Source organism: Nothobranchius furzeri, chromosome 18 (assembly GCF_043380555.1).
Source record: "Nothobranchius furzeri strain GRZ-AD chromosome 18, NfurGRZ-RIMD1, whole genome shotgun sequence".
Taxonomy (NCBI): Eukaryota; Metazoa; Chordata; class Actinopteri; order Cyprinodontiformes; family Nothobranchiidae; genus Nothobranchius; species Nothobranchius furzeri.
Genome location: NC_091758.1, coordinates 5,520,649 through 5,546,015, shown reverse-complemented (window position 1 = coordinate 5,546,015; position 25,367 = coordinate 5,520,649). Strand labels below are relative to the sequence as shown.

Sequence of the window (25,367 nt, the reverse complement as noted above, 5' to 3'; positions counted from 1 at the left end):
CACGGGCACGTAAATGTAGGCTAGGAGCGTGGCTTCATAAACACGTTTCTTTGCTTGATTTGTGTCACAGTCGCTGCATTTTAGTGAAAGTGTAAAACTGAACTCGTAACCGGAAACAGGAACTGCACCGATTACTTCCACCGGGCCACGTTGTTGTTTTTCATGTCGACGGCTCTTGACAACTGCGTCTAAGCGACAGCTGAATTAACCAATCAGGTGCTCACATGAGGTCACTCGAAACTGATTTAGGCCAATAACATTACGTGATTTCATTATCTTTTCTGTCATTGGACGAACGACTAAACATCCGACCAATCTCAACAACCAAACAGATTTTGCCCCCGGGGACTTTTTACGTCACTTATCCAGTGCGCACGCGCACCTGTGACGAACAGGAGTTTAGCCAATGAAACGGAGTGTTTGGAGGCCGGTGTTTCCGGGTCCGCCTCTTTGAGTGACGGATATCTAACGCAATCATGTTGTGCTTAGTAAGCGAGGACGTGTAACTGACAGCGAAGTACGCAATGAGAAACGCGCGCATTAAAACGCAAGGCCCGTGCGGGTTTACGGTCCAATCCCGGTGTGGAAACGAGGCGGGATTTAGCGTTACTACGGAAAGTCTGGGTCTAGTATAAAGAGAACAACATGGTGTCCCAGAGGCTGTTTATGTTTACTTAAAGAGCTCGTTCAGCGGGGCGTCCAGCACGCGACACTTTTATAACCGTAACCTCGGCTCTTTTATACTTTCACCTTGTTTTTATACTAACTTTTACCAGGGCCGTGGCGTGTGCGTCTCCTCTTTCACTAATGTGCCAGTTCTACAAATGGAAAGGGGGCTTCACTTTGGAGTGAGCACTTCCCTGCTGCTCCTGCTCCTGCTGCTCAAAGCGCCCACCGGTTCCGGGACCTCACCCGGCTGGGTGTCGGGCTCGGCAAAACATGGTCCGAGAGTCATGGAGCGGGGCTTGGAGAGCCTAGGCACCCCCCCGGTCCCCGGTGCAGACGTCACCGTGGAGGACGACGAGAACGGGTCGACAGGTGAGGCCGACGACCCGTACGAAGACGGTAACGGAAGCGTCCGCTCCACAAGGTAAACACGGTGCTAGCTGCTGACATCCATTATCGGACACGCTCGTTTCCAACTTCAGGTGACTTGGAAATTACTAAAAGTTGACGGCTTTTACTTTGATGTGTTTCACCGACTTTCAAACCTGCGACGTGAAGGCTGACGTGACACCTGTGTTGTCATGGAAATGCCCAATAACGTGAACGCCATGAGCAGAAAACAGGAAGGTGCTGTCTGTGTCCGATAATCGAGTCACGTTAAGTTTCCCGGAGCTGCGGTTGTGGCTGCTGTGAAAAGATGGATTTTAGAGGTCATTTATGAACGTGAGACACCTCAGCGCGAGCAGGAAGTTCTGGTTCAACAGAACAGAACAAAAGCAGGACGTCCCAGGTGAGCTGGGACAGAGGTTTGTTTGTTTCTGGTGTGCAGTAAACACCAAAGCTGTCTGGTGTCAACAGCAGAGGTGCTGCCAGCTGGAGCAGGAATCACGTGATCTAATGGCTCCAGCAGATCTAAACATCTCAGGCTGTCAGAGGGAACGTCCAGGTGAACGGTCCACTCAGGTTGCAGCAGCTGCTCAGAGAGAGAAGCGTTTTCCTCGGCAACAGCCGGTTCAACGCCCACCCTCGGTGCCTGTTCCTGATGCTGTGTGTGTTTATTCTGAGTGTATTTGTTTTACACACACTCCTGCAGCTCCCTTTGGCTGGGACCTAACCCCAGACAGCACCAGCAGGCTGTCTGTGGTGTTGATGTAGTTGGATCAAAGTCCTGGAAGCCAGAAACCTGTCCAGGTATAGGTGCAGCCTCTGAACATCACAGCAGCAGCAGCAGCAGCATGGTGATGGGTTTTGGTTCAGGCAGATGTGATCTCACAGCAGGGGGCCGCTGAGCTGCTGCAGGACTTGTTTTTGGTTTACTCTCAAGCACAACTCTGGTGCCACAATGGTGAAGCTGTTTGCTGCACGCTGGAAAGGAATCTGAAAGTAATTAGTGGAGAAGCTTTTCTAGGTACGGTGCAGGTTATTCCCCTGCCGGCAGGTCACACCCTGCTCCCTCTCTGCACCTTCATCCCCTAACATTTCTGCTCCCCTCATGAGCCGCCTCTCCTTCACCAAGGAGCCTTTAGTGCACACTAGACTCCCACTTGTGATTCAGACTTCAGAGCATTTTCTAACAAGAAGTTTGGACCTGAAGTGGCTTTTGATGAGGAGGAATCTGTTGAATCTGATCGAAAACGGGAACTTGTGTGACTTTTTTGTTTAGTAAAGAGTGTCCATGAATCCTGTGTGTCCCCATGTCTCTGTGTGTCCCCACATGTCTCCGTGTGTCCCCACATGTCTCCGTGTGTCCCCACATGTCTCCGTGTGTCCCCATGGGACTCCCTGTGCATTTATTACCTTTGTCTGTTGCTCTTGAGTTTAGTCTTGCTCTTACCCTTCCTTGATGTTCAAACACACACACACACACACACACACACACACACACACACACACACACACACACACACACACACACACACAGCGAGCGTAGGGTTAATGTAATATTGTGTTTTAGTGAACCTGACTTGTGCAGCAGGGTTTCCAGAGGTTCTCTGTCAGACGTGAACGTCTGCAGCATCAGAACCTCTCCCAGCAGTAAATGGGTCCGATCTTCTGTCGTTCCTCTCCTGGAATTCCTTTCAGCTCTTCCTGCTGTTTCCTCCTGAACCGGTTCATTGATGGTTACACAACCACTAATGAACGTACAACCTTTTAATTCTTTTGTGGTGATAATCAGATCAGCTGATTGGTGACTCACTCTTTCCAGGTGAGGAGAAACCCTGAGAGTTTGCGTCTTTGTTGACGATCCTCCCCAGAAGCAGCCCTCTGATGTTTTTGTTGTGTATGAGACGTTCTCGTCATCTTCTGTCATCTATAAATATTCTAGATGTCTGCTTTGATCCAGCCTGGGATTGTGACAAGCGGCGCTCCTGTCGTCTGTCAGCTGCTCTGGAAATGCGCTGCTCCACCTGTTAGTGGATGAGCTCTGATGTGACGGTGCTGCCAGCTTTGATGGCTCAGTTGGGCTCTGGAGCCCCTCGGGGAGCGCTCACAGGTGAGAGGGCGCTTATTCCCTCACTCTCCCTGAAGGCCCTGGAACTGCACTAGCTCTTCTGGTTTCTAACGGCCTACTGCTTAGCAACAACCAATCGGCCGCGCTGGGCTACTTGTCGTCCAATTGCAACTAGAAGATGGGTCAGTGCTCATAATTCAAGCGGGACTCTCGGCTCTGGTTACAGAAAGGTGCGGGAGGAAGTGGTCCGCTCTCTGTAACCAGGGAAACGCCTTTAATAATAGACCCAGATGAGCAGCAGGTGACTGATCTCTGCTGAGCCCCCACTGATCCTGGAAGCTGGTTGTTTTAGATGGGAGTTACTGACCCAACTCCATCACATCAAACATGACATCATCTGTCCTGTTAGCATAAAACACGCTTCTCACCCAGCTAGGAGGTTTGACCATCATCTGTGTGATATCTGACATAACCGTCCTCCATGAACACCAGTTTGATGATCAGTGGGACAGTTTATTATGTCAGTGGTTATTTTGGTAGTCTGACAGCACTGCAGTAAGGGTGGGGCAGACCCAGAAAGGTGTGTGTGTGTGAGAGAGAGAGAGAGAGAGAAGCGGGACCACGCTGTTTTGTTTTCACTCTCACTGTCTCGCCACTGCTTAGCAACAACCAATCAGATCATCCCGTCTGAGCTGCATCCTGGCCAACTGGCTGATGGGAGCAGGGCGCCACAGAGTTTGTATTTCACCACGTGCCAGGAGGGGAATGAGGGCGCTGCTGACACACAGTGTGGTGTGAGCTTTTCAGGCCAGAAGAGGGTGTTTTACACCCTTCGCCTCCTGTTGCTGTGATGTCGACAGCGAAAGGATCCAGTTTTCTAGTCTGGTTGTTCATACATGGCCGTGGATGTCAAGATGGCGTCCTGTTAGTCTGGCGAGTCTGCAGGAAGCTTGGGGACCGTCCTGTGGTCTGGTCCTGGTGTGTGAGGGTGTTGGTATCGCCTACCTGACCTTTACTTTGCCTTAGACTGTTCTGGGGAGGAACATGGCTGCTGTTTTCTTGGTGCAGTGGGTGATGTTGGGTGCGGCCACAACTTTCTCCCCACGTGTTCTCCATGCTCCCGTCTTTTTCTCAGCCCAGCTTCGTGATAGGCTGAGAGGTGGCAGCACAGCTCTGTGCTCCAACATGCACTCAGGCATCTTGCTGTTGCATGGTTACAGGCAGCGCTGCCCTGCCAGTGGCTCGCACACCGCAGCGCCGTCCACCCATTGGCTAACTCAGGAGGAAAACAGGGTTTCTGTTGGCTGTTGGGAAGTGTTGGAGTGCTCGGATTGGCCCGGCTCTGCAGCCTGTGCTCCTGGGATGCTGGGTCTGTGTAAACATCCTGGTTGTTTCCGTCAATGGGGCGGGAGTTTACCCGCGGCTCGGTGCTGCTGCAAACTGAGGCGGAGTGTCTCCGAGGAGCAGAGTCTGGTGAGAGCGAGGCTAATTGGCTCCCCGCTCTACCGTACGAGCTGCGAGTTAAGAAGAGCTCAGCTCCATTGTGACATTTTGACAGCCTTATGGGCGAGGACGCCAACAACCCACAATCTGCTGGCAGCCTCGCTTGACTCCTTTTTTCTCCCTTTTATTCACCCCTCAGTGGTGTTCCTCAGCGTGTCTCAGGCTGCAGCTGCAGCAGCAGGCCTGCGGGCTGCGTGTTCCCCTCAGAGCCAAGCAGCCGTGTGGTGTCTCACTGGTGAATAAACATGATGCAGTGGGGCTGTTTGTTATATGTTCAGTATCATTTCTGTTCCCAGACCCAGGCTGTTGCACACCCCCTCCCTTATCTGGGATACAAGAGCCTTTGATGCACTAAGACTGAGATCTTCTTCCAGCCTCCATTCGGCGTGTGAAGATGAACTCAGTGACTTCTGGCTCGCTTCTTCATTCAGGGTGTAACTTTTAGCTTGGGGTGGGGGAGTACCAGCCAAATAAAGCCCGCCGAAGCTTTCATCCTCTCAGAGAGCCGACTGCTTAGCAACAACCAATCAGCCTAATGGTTTTGACATGGTCTCTCAGCCAATCAAGAGGCTGTGAGCGGGTTTTATCTGTTTTTATTGGGAACTGAGAGGAAAATATCACTTTTCTGAGCGCTCCACACTCTGCTGCTGCAGGTGAGACAGACGATGCTCTGCAGCTCGGGGAGATGAGCTTTAAAATACAACTAGAACAGCTCACCGCTCTTTAGAAACCCTGTTTACAGTTGTACACACACACACACACACACACACACACACACAAGCAGCCGTGCTGAAACTGAAAGTTCATTAGCCCAGACAACATTTAGAAACGATGCGACGCAGTGATTTAACTTCTGAACCCCCCCGCCCCACATTTAAACAAACACGGCTCAATAATGGGGACGGACCTCGGCGACAGGTCTGGACATGATGGACGAGCTCTGCAGCAGAAATCCAAAGGCTTCAAATGAAGGCAACTGGACTTATTTGGTTTCCTGAAGATGATTCACTTCTCATCCGAGGAGCTTTGTCAATTTTAACTGGAATATGGGAGAGCCAAGCTTATAAACTGTAGCTGTCTGTTGTTGTTTAACAAGCAGAAACTACTCTGGGTACCCCGCCTCTCCACCCCCTGATGTGTCGTTGGCCTCTACTGAGAGGGAGTCGTTGTGCTGATCTAATCAACACGAGGACTCCCTCAGCCTGGATGACTGAGAACCTTCACCAGCACACTGCAGCAGGAACTGTAGCTGCTGGACAGAGGCGAGTGGATGTTTCACTAAACTCAAACCGCTACCAGAGGACTAGGAGCTCCATCAGGAGGACTCCTCATCCTGAAGACACAGCTATATGACCCTCCGTCACTTCAACGATGGGGTGAACTGCTGGAAACACTCGGTCCATTTAGCATCCATACTTCTACTCCCTGTGTCCCGTTTCCCTAAACGTCAGCTCTGTTTTAACGATCACCATGACACCAGAGCAGCGGTGAAACAACACCTGGCTGTTTGTGTCGTTCATTCAGACGTCAGCAGTCTGACCCCCAGCCTTTTCTTACTAATGACAGCGTTTGTGTTGTGATGCTGTGGAGTGTGAAAGCAGAGGGTCAGTCTTAAGCTTCCACCTCCTCTCCTGATGCTGGACTGAGGGATGAGTTCAGGTTCCTACAGGTGCCTGAACTCCTTAAGGAGGACGTATTATGCAAAACTCACATTTAGCATTGGTTTGTGCTAACATGGGTTTCTACTGCCTCTATAAACAACACTCCAAAGGTGAAAAAAACCATTCGTTTCCTGGTTTTAGGTGTTATGTGCTTAAATATAGCAGTTTCAAAAAGTCCCCATTTGTGATGTCACAACCTCACCTGTCGACAGTGGAGGAGCAGAGCCTCTATTCAGAGCTCCTCCCAAATGTTGGAGCTTCTCAGCCTATTGACCCTTTGCACCGACGTGACCTAATCATGTGGGTCCACCATGGTGGACGGCAAAAGCATGTAAACAGTGAGCGACACGAGTACTAAAAAAAGGGAAAAGCAGAGCCTGAAATTGTTTTTGCGATCAAAACAAAAACAAAACTCCAGCAGTTCTTCCACTAGTTCATGTCCAGTTCAGTTATCAGAAGAAGTAGCGCATCTAGCGGGGGCTCATAGAGAGCGGTATGTTAACTAGCTTACCAACGTTAGCTTACATTCTCTCTGCAGCTGTTCACCAAACATGTTGCTGACTTCGCTTAAATTCACCCCGCTGGATTTATAACTTTATGTTGTAAACAGCGTTTCACTTTACAGCAAAGCTGATTTTTAAAAAGTCCGGATCCCGACCAGCTCCTGTTGCTGGTGGTGTTACCGGGTTGAGCTGCTGCTCTCACACCGGAATGAGAAGATCTCTGAACGCCGACGCTCACATAAATAAATAACGTCATTTTAACACGCATAATCATGTATCAGAGCTTTAATATTGTTATTATCTCACTTTACACTACAGTGGACAGCGCGCAGCCTCTGTGGTGAAATACCCGTCCATCAGGATTATCAATAACTAGTATAAACACATCACATTTACCCCGTCCCTGTCTTCCTCGAGAAATAAAAGAACGTTAATCTTACCCGGTAAAAACATGTTCGCTGCTAATCTGAGGCCTGTTAGTCCGCTTGATTGATCGCTGCAGTTCCTATCCGTCCTCAGTCTCCATCAAAGTTATTAAAAAACAAAACGAGTTGAGTTTACGTCCTTGTCTGTTAGTGCAGCCGACCACGCAGCAAGCTGAAACCATTTTACTGTCAAATCAACTAAATAAAAGCGATTAAAAGGCTACAAACTGGCTTGTTTTGACTAGCTTCACTGGAGTTTCTACAGGTGTAAACGTTCTTTTTGCCGTCCATCATGGCGAAGGGGGCGGTCACATGAGTGGCGTGACGTCACGTGCAAAGGGTCAGTAGCAGCCTGATTAAGGGATGGGTGGACGTGGCCAGCTCCAGCTTGTTTTCTTAAAGTGACATAGCCCTGAAATGGCTCACTCTGGAAGGAACTGGAAATGTCAAGAATAAAGCTGCTGAAATAGCTTCATGTGAGTGAGAAGGATTTAGTGCAGAACCTAATAAAGATGTTTTTCATAGACAATTGTAACGGTATGAAATGACTGTTTTCCACCAAAAGTCATTTTCCCCCCTCTCCTCTGACACATGAGTCTGCATGAGATATGGCCTCAAGGTCTCATGCATTTGCTCTAAACTGCATCTTTCCAGCTCAAGAGAAGAATGAAGAAAGGACTCTCTCCTTTTAATAAATCAAAGAACTCTATTTTTAATAAAGCTAATTAAACAAAGTGTTAGTCAATAATAAGATGTGACCAATCTGTGAAATCAAAATATTAATTACTTTATTATAATTCTATAGAATATAATAAGTAATATGACTTTAAATGTTTCCACTAGGGACTGATCTCACATAGCATCAAGACATGACACATTGCTTTTACTGATCCAATCAGAATCTGCCAAACCTGACGGAGGTGTGGTTTTGGTGGTGCTTGGTAAATCTGTCATCTTTTCATTCGACCATAAACCAAAACATCTGAAGTATAAAACTATGCCCACGCCATCTTTAACGCCAGTTCAAAGCGTTCTAGAGACGTGTCGGAGTGGCCAATCCGTAACTTTCCTCTTCAGCCGAAAGAACCAACGACAAGCTGGATAAAATCTGTTGCTGTTCGAACTGCTGCAACGGTTCCTTTCAGAATAAAAGCTGAACCATCACGAACCAGGTTTGGGTCTCGCTAGATGCCAACAAAATTGTCGTGACCCGGAAGTATCTCAAAGACTGGTCTGGTCGGCAACCGCTGCTTTTCCTACCGGCGTCTGTTCCAGAAAGGGTCACGCTGGACCTCAACATTCCTGATCTAACGGGGACTTCCACTCAGGGTATGTAGGCCGACAGAATGGCGTCGAATGTGTTTGAGTCTCCTAACCAAAGCTTAACGCGAAGACATCACCTTCAATTCCCATCAGAACTAATCGTTTCTTCGGATTTGCTGGTTCTGAGCAACATTCCACATTACACCATTCACCGTCTCATTCACCTTAGTTACACCATACATTTAGTGTTAAAGTTAGTCTATTTTTAATTTGTTTAGTAATAAATCTTTAAACTTTTAAACTCGACTCTCTTCTGTTGTCTCTGAGTGAATACGAAGCTGTTACCTAATCCCTGCAATAAAAAGATCCAATCTTCTGGTTTAAATAACCTCACAGATCCATAAGGTTGATTTCATATTTGCTATGGAATCCTATGTCTTATGGCTTATTAAATAACATGTAAATTAAATCATTACACCATAAAGCTACTATGATTCAAAGGTAAAATAAGGAAGATTTTTGCAGTGAAATAATCACATAACAGTCTGTCTCAATCCTGCTAGAAGGGAAGTCAGACTGAAACGGATTTCTTTTTCCGTCAGCTAGAGGGTTGTCAGTTTTTCTCCTTTTGAAAATAAAGAGGGTAAAGAGTCATCGTTTACAGTCTGAGGGTTGCTGAGTCTCCATGAGCAAACGCTGTTGCGCTGGCATTTGTAGTTCGACACCAGCCAGACAAATGCTCCAGAGTTGTGGAAAGTATGTTTGCAGCCCAGAAGTTATTTCTTGTACCCATAAGAAGCCACGGCATCGTTTTGTTTTACTCCCAATATCCGGTGAAGCAGGATAGAGACTAATGTTAAGCTAACATTAGAAGCAAATCATCAACTTTAAAAATATCTTAAGCTACTTTTCAGTCACCAACAACTCTCAATTACAGTGAAATGTACTTATCTACTTATCCTGATTATGACTCATTTTGTTCGTCATCTAGAATCTTCTGGTGCTGATCCATATCTGGCAACAGCCATGAAACCCACAGAACGGGTCACTCGTGTGTGTGTGTGTGTGTGTGTAGAAAATGGCCTGCAGTACCCAGATGCGACCACAGGATGTAATTCTTCCTTCAGTCTTGCATCACGAGCCTTTAAAGCTGCTATTACAAAATTGGAAGACAAATTAGCATAAAACATTTTTTCCTGCCTCCTGCTCCTAACATAATATAACTGATTGTGGAGATTAAAAAAATGAACACCATTAATAAAGTGGTTCTTTTGCGTTTGTCTAAAACCTCCGACAGTAACGCGCTTCGACCCGAAAACAACTTTTGGACTGTAACGTGATGAAGGAGCCATTTCTCCCCTCTAACAGCTGTTTCCTTTTGACGCAGTGCCAGAGTGCATGAAACAACGAAGGTCATGCACTCACTTCTAAACTGTTTACATTCCAGCGATGAAGACAGAAGAGAAGACTCTTTTCTTTTCGTTTATTAAACCAACAACTCTATTTTAATGAAGCTAATCAAAACAACTGTTAGTCAATAATAATCATGTGACCGATCTGTGAAATCACAATGTTATGATTAATGTTTTAATAAGTTAATGACTTATTCTAGCCACTAGTCACGCTGATACACAAAGATAAATCATCACGACACATTCCGGTCACAAATCCAATCAGAACCTTCACTCTGAAGCGTGGCGAGTCTCTGTGGTGTTTAATCTGTCAGCTGTGATTCGTCCAGAATCGTAAACATCAAGATTAATAAAACAGAACAACACCATTTTGAGTTCAGTATACAGCCAGATCTCGAGATCCCCTGAAGTTCATCGCCAAGTGAAGTACGGACCGGCCATCTGTACTTTTTCTTTTAAGCTAAGAACTGCCAAGCTAGGAAATCCTGTCGTTGTTATCAACAATACAACGGTTCCTTCAGAATAAAAGCTGAACTCACTGACCCAAAGAGGGGTCCCTTTTGACGTTGTGAAACATCTGTCGCTTTTTACCTGGAGACTATCCAAAGACTGGTTTGTCGTGCTGAAGACGCTGTTTCATCGCCTCCAGTACCAGTGGAAGGTCGTGAACCTGGCAGCCTGATCTAAGACGGAGCTCTCACTGATGGGTAATGTAGAGCGACACAGATGGCGTCTCATGTTGTTTTCTGACCACGGTTCAAACGTTGATCAGTTTGGAGCAAAACATCATCTCCTACTCAGACTCGCTTCTCCAGAACGAAGGTTCTGAACTGACATCGCACTAACACACACTCCACCTCACATTCATTCCATGAGCATCCATCACTAGAGAGTTAGTCCTGTTAAACTGTTTAAAATCGTTTAGATAATAAATTTTGCTTAAATGTTTGGAGGTCTCTCTCTCTTCTCTTGTCTCTCAGTTCATGCAAAGTGTTTATTAAATTTCCCTGTAATAAAAAGAACCACTCTTCTGATTTAAATAGCCCAGGTCCAGTAGATGGGGCCCCTACTAGATAGGGATCTTTAATGTCGCTGGTCATTAATTAAAGTGTAACTCATTAATCCATTACATAACCATCCGGTTGTCGGTGTCACCGAACTGCCACACTTCAGAGAACATAAGCGAGTGGAGGATCGAGTGTTCCATGACCTCATATGTTCCCGTTAAATGTGCTTCCATTTTAATCTTGTATGTTCAAGTGTTTGAAAATATAAATTTGAATTTAAGGAAAAAAAGAGTGAAACGTCATGACATAAAATTTGGTAGGTTTTGCTGGTAGTTATTAACAACCCTGCACTCACCCTTTTCTGATGCCAGCCACTCTGTCCAGCCTAAACCAGAAAGCTTTTATTAATTAGAACAAATCTAAAAAATGCTACAAATTCAGTTGTGCCTTTGTGCTGCTCAGGCCAGTCACTGCTGTTGTGTTTACTATGAGAGTGAAAAGTCTTTGTGTTGTGCTCACAGGTCTCTTGTGGTCATCAGCACCCTGGATGGACGGATCTCTGCTCTGGACCCTCACAACCAGGGCAGGAAGCAGTGGGACCTGGATGTAGGCTCTGGGTGCCTGGTGTCCTCCAGCCTCAGCAAACCTGAGGTAGAACACGCACACACACACACACGCACACACACTCGCGCGCACACGCACACACACAGCTTTTGATTTGGTCCGAAACACAAAGACCAAGTGTTTTCTACTAATTTGGGCCAATAACTGTTATATGTAGGTTCTAACCGTATAAGAATCATGTCATTGAAAAGATAATTATCTCTGTAACTTATTAATGAAGTTTAAATCGTTCAGGTAATGTTTCAGATATTAAAGCTGCTCTGCCAAGCAGCTGACCTGGCAGTCAAAGGGTTAAGAGCTTCATTTCTAATGATTGTAGCTTAAACCCGACCTGTTGACTATGATGTGTCCATTAGACATCCATCCTTCCTGCCTTTTTGTTTCTCGCCACCGCTGCTGGAGCGAACGAGGGCTGTGTGTGAACTCTGAGCCAATGGAAGCTGTTTTCAACACATATTGTGGGGCAAAAAAGTATTTAGTCAGCCACCGTTTGTGCAAGTTCTCCCACTTAAAATGATGACAGAGATCAGTAATTTACATCATAGGTACACTTCAAGACAGAATGTGAAAAAAAATTCCATGAATTCACATGGCAGGATTTTTAAAGAATTTATTTGTAAATCAGGGTGGAAAATAAGTATTTGGTCAATAACAAAAATTCAACTCAATACTTTGTAACATAACCTTTGTTGGCAATAACAGAGGTCAAACGATTACTATAGGTCTTTACCAGGTTTGCACACACAGTAGCTGGTATTTTGGCCCATTCCTCCATGCAGATCTTCTCGAGAGCAGTGATGTTTTGGGGCTGTCGCCTAGCAACACGGACTTTCAACTCCCTCCACAGATTTTCTATGGGGTTGAGGTCTGGAGACTGGCTAGGCCACTCCAGGACTTTCAAATGCTTCTTATGGAGCCACTCCTTTGTTGCCCGGGCGGTGTGTTTGGGATCATTGTCGTGTTGGAAGACCCAGCCATGTTTCATCTTCAAAGCTCTCACTGATGGAAGGAGGTTTTGGCTCAGAATCTCACGATACATGGCCCCATTCATTCTGTCCTTAACACAGATCAGTCGTCCTGTCCTCTTAGCAGAAAAACAGCCCCAAAGCATGATGTTCCCACCCCCATGCTTCACAGTAGGCATGGAGTTCTTTGGATGCAACTCAGTATTCTTCTTCCTCCAAACACGACGAGTTGAGTTTATACCAAAAAGTTCTACTTTGGTTTCATCTGACCACATGACATTCTCCCAATCCCCTGCTGTATCATCCATGTGCTCTCTGGCAAACTTCAGACGGGCCTGGACATGCACTGGCTTCAGCAGCGGAACACGTCTGGCACTGCAGGATTTGATTCCCTGCCGTTGTAGTGTGTTACTGATGGTGACCTTTGTTACTGTGGTCCCAGCTCTCTGCAGGTCATTCACCAGGTCCCCCCGTGTGGTTCTGGGATTCTTGCTCACCGTTCTCATGATCATTTTGACCCCACGGGATGAGATCTTGCGTGGAGCCCCAGATCGAGGGAGATTATCAGTGGTCTTGTATGTCTTCCATTTTCTGATAATTGCTCCCACAGTTGATTTTTTCACACCAAGCTGCTTGCCTATTGTAGATTCACTCTTCCCAGTCTGGTGCAGGTCTACAATTCTTTTCCTGGTGTCCTTCGAAAGCTCTTTGATCTTGGCCATAGTGGAGTTTGGAGTCTGCCTGTTTGAGGCTGTGGACAGGTGTCTTTTATACAGATAATGAGTTCAAACAGGTGCCATTAATACAGGTAACGAGTGGAGGACAGAAAAGCTTCTTAAAGAAGACGTTACAGGTCTGTGAGAGCCAGAGATTTTCCTTGTTTGAAGTGACCAGATACTTATTTTCCACCCTGATTTACAAATAAATTCTTTAAAAATCCTGCTATGTGAATTCATGGATTTTTTCCACATTCTGTCTCTCACAGTTGAAGTGTACCTATGATGTAAATTACTGACCTCTGTCATCATTTTAAGTGGGAGAACTTGCACAATTGGTGGCTGACTAAATACTTTTTTACCCCACTGTACATGTTCACATGCACACATCCTTCTCATGCATCTGAGAGGAAGTGATGCGCCTACGGCGTTTGGCTCTATGTTGACTGTAGTTTACATAAACAAGCATGGCCGCCTGCACACACTCACAGAAGCTCAGACCACCCACACAGACAGCTGAGAGGAGCCCGGAGCCGGACCAGAGCAACACACACACACACACACACACACACACACACACACACACGCACACACGCACACACGCACACACACGCACACACACACAGCCTTTTTGATGTGGGCTTTGTGTGCGAGTTTAGCCTCAGGGGAAGAGCCTCTGATATTAACATGATGCTTGTGTGCTGGTGTGTGTGTGTGTGTGTGTGTGGGGGGGGGGGTCATAGTAGAATGCAAACGTGAAGAATTAAAGGAAAAGCTGGAAATGTTTACACCCAGAGATGTTTCTCAGGGGTCAGAGGACAAAGTAACTGGGAAACACAGCTGTAGGCAGGTGGAGTCTGTGTTTTACCTGGTGGGCTGACAGATTGAACCCTTTGACCTGCTATTAGTATTTATGTGTGTGCACCACATGGCTGCATGTTGTTGGACTTATACAAAGTCCAATTGCTGCCCTGGTTGCCCTCGGTAACCTGGGATGCTGGATGTGATGAGGCAGCTGTGCCTATCCCTCCTTCCTTCTAGCAGCCGCTCAATTGGCTCTCTGGGTTTCTGAAACACCATTCTGGAGGGGGCCCGCTGTTACTCTATTGGCTGGCCTTGGCATGCTGAGGCGGAAGCAGCCAGTCACCTGCTGCATCCTTCAGAGAGGTTTAAAAAAACAAAAAACAGGCAACAACAGAAACAGAAACAAATATAAACAGCATCGTCTGCAGAAAAAGAAGCTGTCACACCAAAAATACTGTTTCTACTGTGTGTGTGTGTGTGTGTGTGTGGGGGGGGGGGGTAAGTCAGTGGAGTGACTCATGCTGGATTGGCAGTGCTGCATGGATGAATTGGGGGGAGGAGATGAGGGAGGTGAGGTAATGCTTTGTCCTAGAGATGATGTCATCACATAATATGTGTGCACATGGTGCACACGCTCCTGCTGCATGCCAGCAGAGTTAAGTTGAACCTTGTTGATTTCTCCTGTTCTTGATGCCTGACCCCAGTAGTGAGAGTGGTGCGCCCCCACCTCAACACCTCCTAATGAACCAAGGTCCACAGTTTCATCATTAAAGACCCAGTCCAGCTGCAGAACCACTGATCCAAGCCAACAAACGTCTGGATCAGAATTTACACAGCCAAGATAAACGTTAATGGATGTGGCCGCATGACGAAAACACTCATGCATTCATCACATTCAGAGAAAACGAAGAGCTCAGACTTGAATGAGTCTCACTGGTGGTTCTTTAAAGATTAATGGGCTCTTAGCCTTGGGGGGGGGTGCAAAGAGTGAGTGAAACATGCTGATGGGACGAGTTCTTAATCATGCAGAGGCATTTAAAAATCCCTTTCATACTTTTTTATTTGTGAGTAAAAAAAGCTAAGTCAACGTAATATTTTCATACGTGCCTCCAGCTAAATTCTCTTTCATCCTTATGAGCCAAAAAAAAATGTTCTGTTCTGTTTACATGGTGATAGGAGCTGGTTGGAGCTACTATTTTATACCTTTACCGTGTGTGTGTGTGTGTGTGTGTGTGCGTGCGTGTGTGTGCGTTCTAAACTAGCTCAGGATCAGAACACACAACCTTCTTCCTGTATTTTGGGCTGGAAGCACTGCCCCTGGTCTCTGACCGGCCTGGGTTGCAGTGGTGTTTCAGTCGGAGTGCAGCGAAGGGAAACTAAACCACAAGAAAGCTCCAAAAGTTGAGATAATGAACTGATCTGGACCAGAGGACCTGAGCTGTGCTCATGAAAATGGTCTGGTTGGACTTCCTGTCCTGAACTCCAGTGAGCAGAGTGTTTCAGTTGGGAGATGTCTGACTGGAGTCGGACCACTGGGTCAGATCAGATCAGTGATACATGGATTAAAGCTTCAGGAGCAGCTGGAGTGTTTCCTCTCTTTAGTGAAGCTCTCAGCAGCTCTGGATCCATACCAGCATGGAGCGGTGACCTGGATAGACCCCCCCGCATACGCCCACCACCAACAGGTAACGGGTTCATCTGACCTGTACCAGTGAGACGAAGCTTCTCACTGGTTCCTGTTAGAGAGCAGTCCCACGTTAGACCTCCAGAGAAACCGTTCACGCTCTTGGGCTATGTGATGAGCACTTCTGCTGAGACAAAGCTGCTGAGGTTAAACTGGGATTGGGCTTGTGTTTTTGGAGTGATGTCATCCCCGACACCCCTGTACGACTCACAAGGCATCCCTTCCTACTAGAGACCATAGATGTGTTAAACGTATGAGTGGAGGAAAGCTTCACACTCGTGTGTGTGTGTGTGTCACTTTCATCCCTTCTCTAAACCCAGCTCTCTTATTTTGAAGGTTTTTGGCCATAAGATGGTCATCCCTTCTCTGGATGGTGCCTTGTTCCAGTGGAACAGGGACAGGGAGAGTATGGAGGCAGTGCCTTTCAGTGTTGAATCCCTGCTGGAGTCATCCTACCGCATCGGGGAGGACACGGTCCTGGTTGGGGGCAAGTCCCTCACTACTTATGGCTTGGGAGCTTACAGTGGCAAGGTCTGTGTAACAACTTCCACCTGGCATGCGGGGTAAGACGCGGGGTGACTGTGTTCTGCTGTTTGCTGTAGATTCAGTACATCTGCTCAGCGGGAGGCTGCACACGTTGGGAGGACAACGAGGTGGAGGCTGAGGATGTGCTCCTGCTGCAGAGGACTCAGAAGACGGTCCGAGCCATCAGGCCCCGATCAGGAATGGAGAAGTGCGTTTCCTTCAGTCATCCAGGCTGTCATGATCAGAGTTGTGGGTTTGAGCCCTTTGAGCTGAAACCTGAGAAACCGCTTCCTGACCCATGTTTCTAAACGTGTTTGAAGGTGGAACTTCAGTGTTGGAAGTTTTGAGCTGAAGTTCATCCCAGAGAAGCAGTCTCAGATGAACTTTCTGGAAGGAGAACTAGTGAGCGATGATAACTGGAGGGAAAACCAGCGAGTCATCGTTGATGAGCCAAAGGAGCAAAGAGACAGCAAACAGAACCAAAACCAGCATTTGGACCTTGTCATCAAAGTGTCTGTTCCTGATTGGAAGGTGATGGCCTTCAGCGCCGAGCCCAGTGGACAGCTGGTCTGGGAGCACCAGGTGAGGTGTTGGCGCCACTCTTGTTCTGCTGAGCAGCGGTTGTTGGGTTTAACTGACGTTCTGTTTTGTAGTTTTGCACACCCATCGCCTCTGCCTGGCTGGTGGGAGGTGGGAAGGTCACGCCCATCAGCCTGTTTGATGACACTGCCTACAGCAGCCAGTCTGAGGCTGAAGAGGAGGATGATGAAGATCCTGAGAAAGCCACGGATGCTGTAGAGTCCAGCGTTTACCTTGGTGGGTCTCCTCCACCAGCATTCAGATCCACGCCATCCTTCGCCTTTAGTCCCGATCAGTCTGCTTGCTGTGGAGAATGAATAAGTCTCATCTTTCCAGGGATGTTCCAGGGACAGCTCTACCTGCAGTCATCCGTCAGGATATCTGAAAAGTTCCCCTCTCAAGCTATCGCATCCCACAAAGACATCTTGTCTCTGCCCACCATCAAGTGGAAACCTCTGATACGTACGTCTGGAGAAGCTAGTGTTAAGTTTCTTAGGAAGGGACACCCGGTGTTCCTGAAAACCCAAACTTTTCTTCTCTGTATGCGTGTGTTGTTCTAAATGTGTGTTTTTTATCTCGCCTGTCCAGATTCTCCTTCTCGGACTCCGGCTCTGGTTGCCTCAGATGAATTTGACAAGTGTCTGAGTAATGGCAAGTTCTCCCATGATGAATACAGCAACGGAGCTCTGTCTGTCCTCCAGTACCCGTACGGTAGGAGCCTACACACCCAGCCACCAGAGCAAACATGCACTCTAACTTCATCCGGAGATCTCGGTGTCCTCTCTCTGCAGACAACGGTTACTACTTCCCCTACAGCAAGAGCTACCGTGAGAAGCGGGACCGCGCCATCAGCTTGATAAAAGGAAAGGAGGAGGGCACAGAAAGGCGCCGGAGGAAGGACCCTGTGTTGCTGCTGCCCTGGTGGAAAGAGATCCTTGGCACTATCGTGTTCTGCATCGCTGCCACCACCTACATCGTCCGCAAATTCTTCCACCCCCCTGCCCCCGTGGCCTACGTGAGGGTGAGGACCAACGGCTGCTCCAAACATTTGAACTCCGACTACCATCTCTAATCCATTTTCTCTCCCCATCGAAGCAACGGAAGGAGTCGGAGACCCAGTGTCAGACCGACAGCAAGTTTGACCTTGAGGTCGTGGCATCCAAAGTGCCCGTTGCCATGGAGAACTGCTACTGCGAATATGTGTCCAGGTACCGTGTTACCAAACTTCTGGCAGCATTGTAGATGTCTCAGGAGTCATCCCAACAGCAGCAGAGTGGGCACTGTTGCCATGGTGACCGCTGATTTTCCAGCTCACCTTGATAGGACAAGACTGAGATGGGAGTCACGGGGATAGGGTAACTCAGCTGTTTGCCTTCAGAGTAAAACCTGCAGCGATGTCTTCATCCAGCAGCATCTTACCTTCAAGATGGTTGGAGGTGGAGTTTCTGAACCACACCGAACACGCGTTACGTTCACTGAGAGGAATGAACGGCAGTGTGGAACCAGGGGAGATCCGGCCCTGAGTGTATGAGCCTCTTCGGTCCCTGACAGAGACATGTCTCCAGTGTGTTGAACATTAAAGATGGACAGAAACATAATATAGTTGTGTTTATAGCATTAGCTCACATTCATAATCTGCTGTGTGACTATAGTTCCTCTAAAACAGTCTCGTCTGTGCCCCCAGGTACCTGACGGACTTTGAGCCCGTGCAGTGCCTCGGCCGAGGGGGCTTTGGCGTTGTGTTTGAAGCTCGCAACAAGGTGGACGACTGCAACTACGCCATTAAAAGAATCCGTCTTCCCAACAGGTAGCGCCTCCTTTCTCCACCAACCTGCTAAAGCGAGGTGGTGCTTACCAGCTGAAAGATACAAGTGATGCTCAACGTTTGTTGGTGTTTCCCCCTCACTGTGCAGGGAGCTGGCTCGTGAGAAGGTCATGAGGGAGGTCAAGGCCCTGGCGAAGCTGGAGCACCCTGGGATCATCCGTTACTTCAATGCCTGGCAGGAGAGCCCCCCCGAAGGTTGGCAGGAAGAAATGGACCAGAGGTGGCTGAAAGACACCAGGTAGGCCAGTCCCTGTCCACGTCTGTGGGTCCTGTAGAGACTCTACCTGCCAGACACCAGATGATGAAATCGCTGGCAGTAAGAATGGTGCCTATAGAGCTCCGGACCCCACGTGACTCTCAGTTAGTAGACGCCATATTGGCAGGAAAAGAAGCTAAACAAACACAGATGTAAACATGAACGGGATCGGCTTGGATTTTACTTCGTCTGAGTTTACTTCACACTTTAAAACCAAAGAAATCGTTTTATATTGTCAGAAATTAAATAGACTAAACATCTCCGACCCTTACCGTGCCCCTGGGATACTTTTTAAAAACGCCAGAAGCTGTCGGAGCGGGCTTCTTACCGGACCTGGCCGGGGAACCCCTTGGGATTCCCCCGGAGGAGCTGGCTCAGGCGGCTGGGGAGAGGGAAGTCTGGGCCTCTCGACGCTGCTGCCCCCGCAACCCGACTCCGGATACGTGGATGAAAATAGATGGATGGATGGATGGCCTCTGTCAGTGCGCCCCAGGGCAGCTGTGGCTACATCGTAGCTCATCACCATCAGTGTGTGAATGTGTGTGTGAATGGATGAATGCTACACTGTAGTGTAAAGCGCTCTGGAGTCCTGACTCTGAGAGGCGCTGTACAAGTGCGGATCATCATCATCATGGACAAATAACAGATTTACACATAAGTAGTTTAACTAGAGTGCTGTGCTGTTTGAATGTATAAACTGAACACCAAGAGAAATCACTAGTTTGATTTTTTTCCTTGAATAAAATAAATATGTCAGCAGGAGCGTCTCAGGATCTGTCTGAGATCTGTCTCGGTGAGACAGATAATAGCAATCCAAAGTGCTTTTTATGTGTGATCTGACAATTGATCAACTATTGCTTAAAAATGAAATACAGCTTAGCCGGTTAATTGCTGTGATCATAAGACACGTAAACGGCAGCACGCAGAACTCACGAGGCAATGTTTTATGTGACGTTTACTTGCTGCTATGAGTAATAAGACAGAAAAAGCCACGCCAAAATAAGTTTAGGAAGCCCACTAAGAATCGTAATAAAAGCATTTAAAATAAATACCATACACAGTTGAGGAAACGTTGGTTTAAGTACCTGATATGAAGCGGTCGCTGCATAAGTGAAAACCTTTACTCTCGGGATCCCACAGTTTCATTTTAGCCCGGTCACTAGTGCGTTTTATTACAATGATCCAACGTTTGCAGCGCTCCGGATCTTGGGGAATCCTGTAGATGGCTAATTCCTTATGTCGTCCCCGTCTGTTCTGCATCCTGGGGCTCAACAGGAATCTACCATATTTCCTGTCTGATTGCATTTTCTGACAATAACAAATAGTCCAGCTGCCGGCTTCTGCCTGCCAATATGGCGCCGTTTCGATTTGAACTGTTGCATGCCGGGAGCAGTGACGTCAACTCCCGGAGCTCTATACCAAAAGATCAATCAGGTTTTATTTATAAAGCGCTTTCCATCACCCTCAAAGGGCGCCCGAGGCGCTGGACAAGACAAGTAACAAAGATGAAAGTAGCAAGTCATAAAAACATTAACGACAAAATAAGAACATAGACATTTGTGAGAACAATAAAATGCCAATGAGACCAAATTTAGATAAAAGACAATTAAAATGAATTAGTTACAAGAACGAAAACTAAAAACCAGAAACCAAACGCTTTAGGAGAAAGATCTGCTGGGTTTTGATATTTTCAAACACCAACGTTCGTGTCTGTCTCTTTCAGTGCCACCGACTGGCCAATGAGCTTCCGGGACCACATGGACGTGCTGTCAGTCAAGGTCCCGGTGTCCAGCTCCATATCCCCTACCTCTGGGCCTGAAGGAGGCAATCTGGAGGGTTCAGCCAACGTTCAGGCCCTCCTGTCCACCAGCTTCAGCGTGAACGAGGCGGACTTGCCTTTCCAGCCGCTGCTGGGCCACGACAGCCTGATGTCTGAGAGAGACAGCCAGGCTGACCCAGATGCCTCGGACACCCCCCACTCCTTCGAGCTCTGCCCTCCTCGGGGGCCCAGTGACTGCACCTCCTCCTCCTTTGACATTGTGTTTGAGGATTCTGGCTGTGACCGAGACGCAGAGGCCGACACGGACTCGGGCAGCAGTGCAGCCGGTCCAAGCACGCTGAAAGAGAAGAACAGTTTGTCGTTCTCTCCCATCCGACAACAAGAACCCATCACGTCCTCCTCCTCATCTCCTCCTCGGCTGACCTCTCTCACCCTGGCTGTCCCCACTACCCCTCCGACCCAGCGGGTCCAGCCTTCTCCTAAGGTTAGTGCATCCCTCACCTGTTCCATGCAAACACATTTCAGCAGGAAGTCCTGACAGGTGATTTCTAAACAGGCCTACAGTTGAGACAACATTTCCTTTTGTCACTGGAATCCGGGTTCGGGTCGCAGGGGCAGCAGCCCTACCGATGTGTCCCGAAACGGTGTGAACCCACGGTGTTCACAGGCCAGCCCATCCAGCATCTCCTCTAGGAAGTACTTGCCCTTAACCCCCCCGCCCCCCCTCAGGAGACATCATGTCTGAACTGAGCGTCCCTTCCAGATGTCTGACCCTTATTTTCCACCAGAAACGGGTGCAAGTCATACTTCGCTGCATCTTAAGTTGAAGCAGTTAGCCACAGTTGTAGGAGACCGGTTCCGTTCCACTGGCTGCAGCGTCACGTTTAGGACGCGTCCCAGAGGCATGAGGACATCTCGCATGTGTTTGGAGTCTATTTTTACGTGATACGATTCCAGAAAGCATCAAACTCTGCAGTTCAGATCGGGTCAGACAGGAAGTCAAACATGAAAGCAGTGTGAAACATCCAGAAACTTTCAAAATAAAAGTCATATTCAGTTAAACGCATGTCATTTCCTGTGAAACCTCTGTAGCTGAGGCAAACAGAAAATGAACCACAGACCTTCTTGGATACGTGCATCCTTCTTGCTTGTTATCATGTGAACTTGTGACATCACACATGCTGCTGATTTTGTGACCTCACAGGACCAGCTGTGTGGAACGCTTTCACTCCTGAAGGGAGCTCGCCCTTTACGTTATGCTGCCCATGCGTCTGGTGGAGAGGAGGCGTACGCTCCTCGTTTTGGCTGCTTGTGTTTATGATCTTGTCCTGGTTGTCGTTATCCACATACGTGGCCATAGGTTAGGGTTAGAAGGTAGCTCTAATGATGAATCCAGGGCTCCCTTTTCACCACACCTGTGGAGTTCCTTCCTCCTACCCGGAGGATCCTCAGATCGCGTCCTCTGGCTGAGGGACTACTGACAACAGGCTGATGTTGTGATGATCATGTGTGCTGCATGTTGGTACAAGTTTCTGAGTCCAGGAAGAACAGATGTGGTGAAGTTTGGATGACTAATGAATGCTGACCAACCTGCAGCGTTGCACCTAAGTGAGAGCTGCCGTCCTGCCTGCAGGTGTACCTCTACATCCAGATGCAGCTGTGTCGGAAGGAGAACCTGAAGGACTGGATGTCTCAGCGCAGTCTGCCGGAACACCGGGAGCTCAGCCAGTGTCTGGACATCTTCCTGCAGATCGCAGAGGCGGTCGACTTTCTGCACAGCAAGGGCCTCATGCACCGAGACCTCAAGGTTCAGTTCAGTGGAGAAAAGTGCTGAAAATTAGCTGACCGACCATCACGTTAAAACTCTTCTGACCTCTGACCCTACCAGCCCTCCAACATCTTCTTCACCATGGATGATGTGGTGAAGGTGGGAGACTTTGGCCTGGTGACCGCTATGGACCAGGAGGAGGATGAGAACGACCTGAGTGCTCTGACGCCTGACCCGCTTCTCGCCCGGCACACGGGCCAGGTCGGCACCAAGCTCTACATGAGCCCGGAGCAGGTGAGGAGCCGCTGCTGCAGATCGTTTAGGTTTCATGAGGAATGGAAGACATCTGAGGAGCTTTGTTTCCTTTCAGCTCTCTGGAAACTCGTACTCTCACAAGGTGGACATTTACTCGCTGGGGCTGATCCTGTTTGAGCTGCTTTATCCGTTCAGGACTCAGATGGAGCGAGTCAGGGTGAGTCTGCTGCCTTCTTCTTCGTTTATCCCTCAGCTCTTCCTTTGATGGACTGATCTAGTTGTCTTTTCCTTGACTTGACTTTTCTGAGCTTTAATCTGAGCGGAGATGTTGAAGATGCAGACCAGAAGTCAGCATGGTGCTACAGGCCTGCCGAAGCACTCACGTGTTTTCATTCCACCTTTCAGACTCTTACGGAGGTCAGAGGGCTGCAGTTCCCAGAGCTCTTCTCCAAAAACAACGCTCAGGAGGTGAGTGTGCCTCTACTGCCACCTAGTGGCTCTTCCAGCAAATGCTTTTAGAACCAATGGAACTTAAACAAAGGGCTTGGAATCCTCAAATGCTGCTCTGTGGGGTTTGAATGAAGATTTCAAAGGTGTAACCGATGCTTACTGTAGCACAAAAACATTTGTGACAATGGTTTATTTTTCTGCCGGGACCTTTTCTCATGACGTCTACGGACATTCCTGTTTCTGCAGATTCTAGTAATAAGTCACAATCCATAAATATGGTTGTCATTTGTGTCTTTCTATGACAGACAAAACATGTGTGCAAATCATGCAAGGTGCTTGAAAAATCTGGAAAAACTGACCTTGAAAAGTGCTTGAATTTGTTTTTAACTGAGGTTTAAAGAGTAAGTTCACTATGTAAGGGATCTCTTCAATCACCTAATACCTGCAGCAAAGAGAAAAGAGACAAATAACCAACAAGTTACTGTCTGCAAATCAGGGCCGATGCTCAAGCAAAGGGCTGAGGCTTGCAACTGCAAAGAGCATCTGTCCAAGTTTATTTATAACATGAGATGAGACCGGAACAGGAAGGTGTGTGTTTGTGTGTGTGTGTGTGTGTGGATGGTTATAGGAATGTGTGTGTGTGTGTGTGTGTGAACGAATGAGAATGCTTTCAGGCATAGAGCAATACATTCAGTCAATAGGATTAATGATCAAACAATAATAAAACATTTCTATAACAGGTTATTTCTGATTATAACTGGTCACTGAGTTTTTCATGCAGGGTGAGAATAGTCTCCTACACCTGTCTCCTGCAGTAGCTTCTGATAGAAAACAGACGGTGAAACTCTAGGATTAGAAAATCCTGACAGATCTACGTCACCCTGTCACTAACATTCATGGACTCACCCATCTGGGCTCACGACGGGGAAGGCTGTTGTTGGTTTAATGTCCAGGAATCAGCAGAGAGCGTCTCAGCTACTAGAAGCTAACTGTTAGCATTAGCCATTCCACCACACAGCAGAACTCCACCCAGGCTTGTGTTATTTATGGAGGTAAACATCAACATTGCAGAGCAAACCGAGTCAGTAGTAGAGTTGTGTTGCTCTTAGCCAATCAGAGGCGAGATGTGCAAATATCAGTAAATAGGATTCCAAATCCGGAGCCTTCCCCCCGAGAGAATGACTAACGAGGCATTAATTCCCACTAGAGACCACTGACTGCTAGTGTATTAAAATAATAGTAGATTTGACCTTTAAGCACCCTGAAAGTCACAGTTAGGATTTTTATTTCATTCATATAATTGTTTTTCATTTGATTTTAATTCCATAATCCATATTAATGAGGACATTTTTGGATGATATTAACAGAGTGCTGTTGAAAAAGCAGCACTTGATTGTGTGTTCTGATTCCAGGTATAGTTTGTATTTTACTCATAAACACCCCACTGAGCAGCTCCTTCCTGGAGCTGGAGAGAACCACTGGTTATGGCTTCTTAAACACTTGTTTCAGTTGTAATCCGATTACCATAATCTTACAGCTCAGCCCCCCCTCCCACACACGCTTCCCTACTCGTGTGTGCATGCTATGGTTTGACAGAAGAGGGTGTTTCCGACACCTGTCCTGTGTCTTGTCTCAACAGCTGAACATGGTTCGCAGCATGCTGTCTCTGAGCCCCAGCGAGCGTCCAGAAGCGGTGGAGATCACCGGGATGTCTCTATTCCAGCAGCTGGAGCTGCCCTGCCGCCTCGCCGTGAGACAGCGTTCTCGCACCTACAGCTCCTCCTCGCTGGGTCGGCCCTTTCGTCAGACATCCACTAGCTGAAAAGACGTGCACGCAGTCTAACCCCTCCCCCCTCCCATGTCACTAAGGCAAACGTGAGCCCAGAACAACAGATTTGTTCCCCAGCTAGAAGCAGAACTCCTGTTGCGTCACGATGGCAGCAGCTTTGTTCCTCACAAACTGAACGTGGGAGCAGCGCTGTGATGTCTGGGACCAGATGTGGCTCCGGTTCTTGGCTTGTGGGCTTTCACATTTCACAGACCAGCAGCTTTTACAGCATCCACTCAGCTCTGCGATGTTGTGGTAGTGTTTACCTGAGATTACCTGCAACAACTGGCTCTTACCCCACTCCTGCACGGCAAACATAATCTTCCACAGCCCCTGATAGCGATGCAAAATCACGGTCACGTGCTTTTCGGCTCCTTCTCTCAACCACCCTGGGTGTTTGAGCCGAGGGGACGCTC

General features: G+C 47.8%; 1 protein-coding gene across 1 annotated transcript; it reads left to right on the top strand.

The window, feature by feature from the left end:
- Positions 1–639: 639 nt before the first annotated feature.
- Positions 640–25,367, top strand: eif2ak3 (eukaryotic translation initiation factor 2-alpha kinase 3). The gene is made up of 18 exons (XM_015942026.3): positions 640–1,090; positions 11,414–11,543; positions 16,022–16,216; positions 16,288–16,418; positions 16,531–16,792; positions 16,864–17,026; positions 17,126–17,251; positions 17,378–17,500; positions 17,581–17,810; positions 17,885–17,997; positions 18,474–18,596; positions 18,703–18,852; positions 20,594–21,134; positions 22,284–22,457; positions 22,539–22,712; positions 22,789–22,890; positions 23,079–23,141; positions 24,763–25,367. Exons 1-18 carry the CDS (start codon positions 825–827, stop codon positions 24,943–24,945), a joined length of 3,249 nt encoding a protein of 1,082 aa, XP_015797512.3. The 5' UTR covers positions 640–824; the 3' UTR covers positions 24,946–25,367.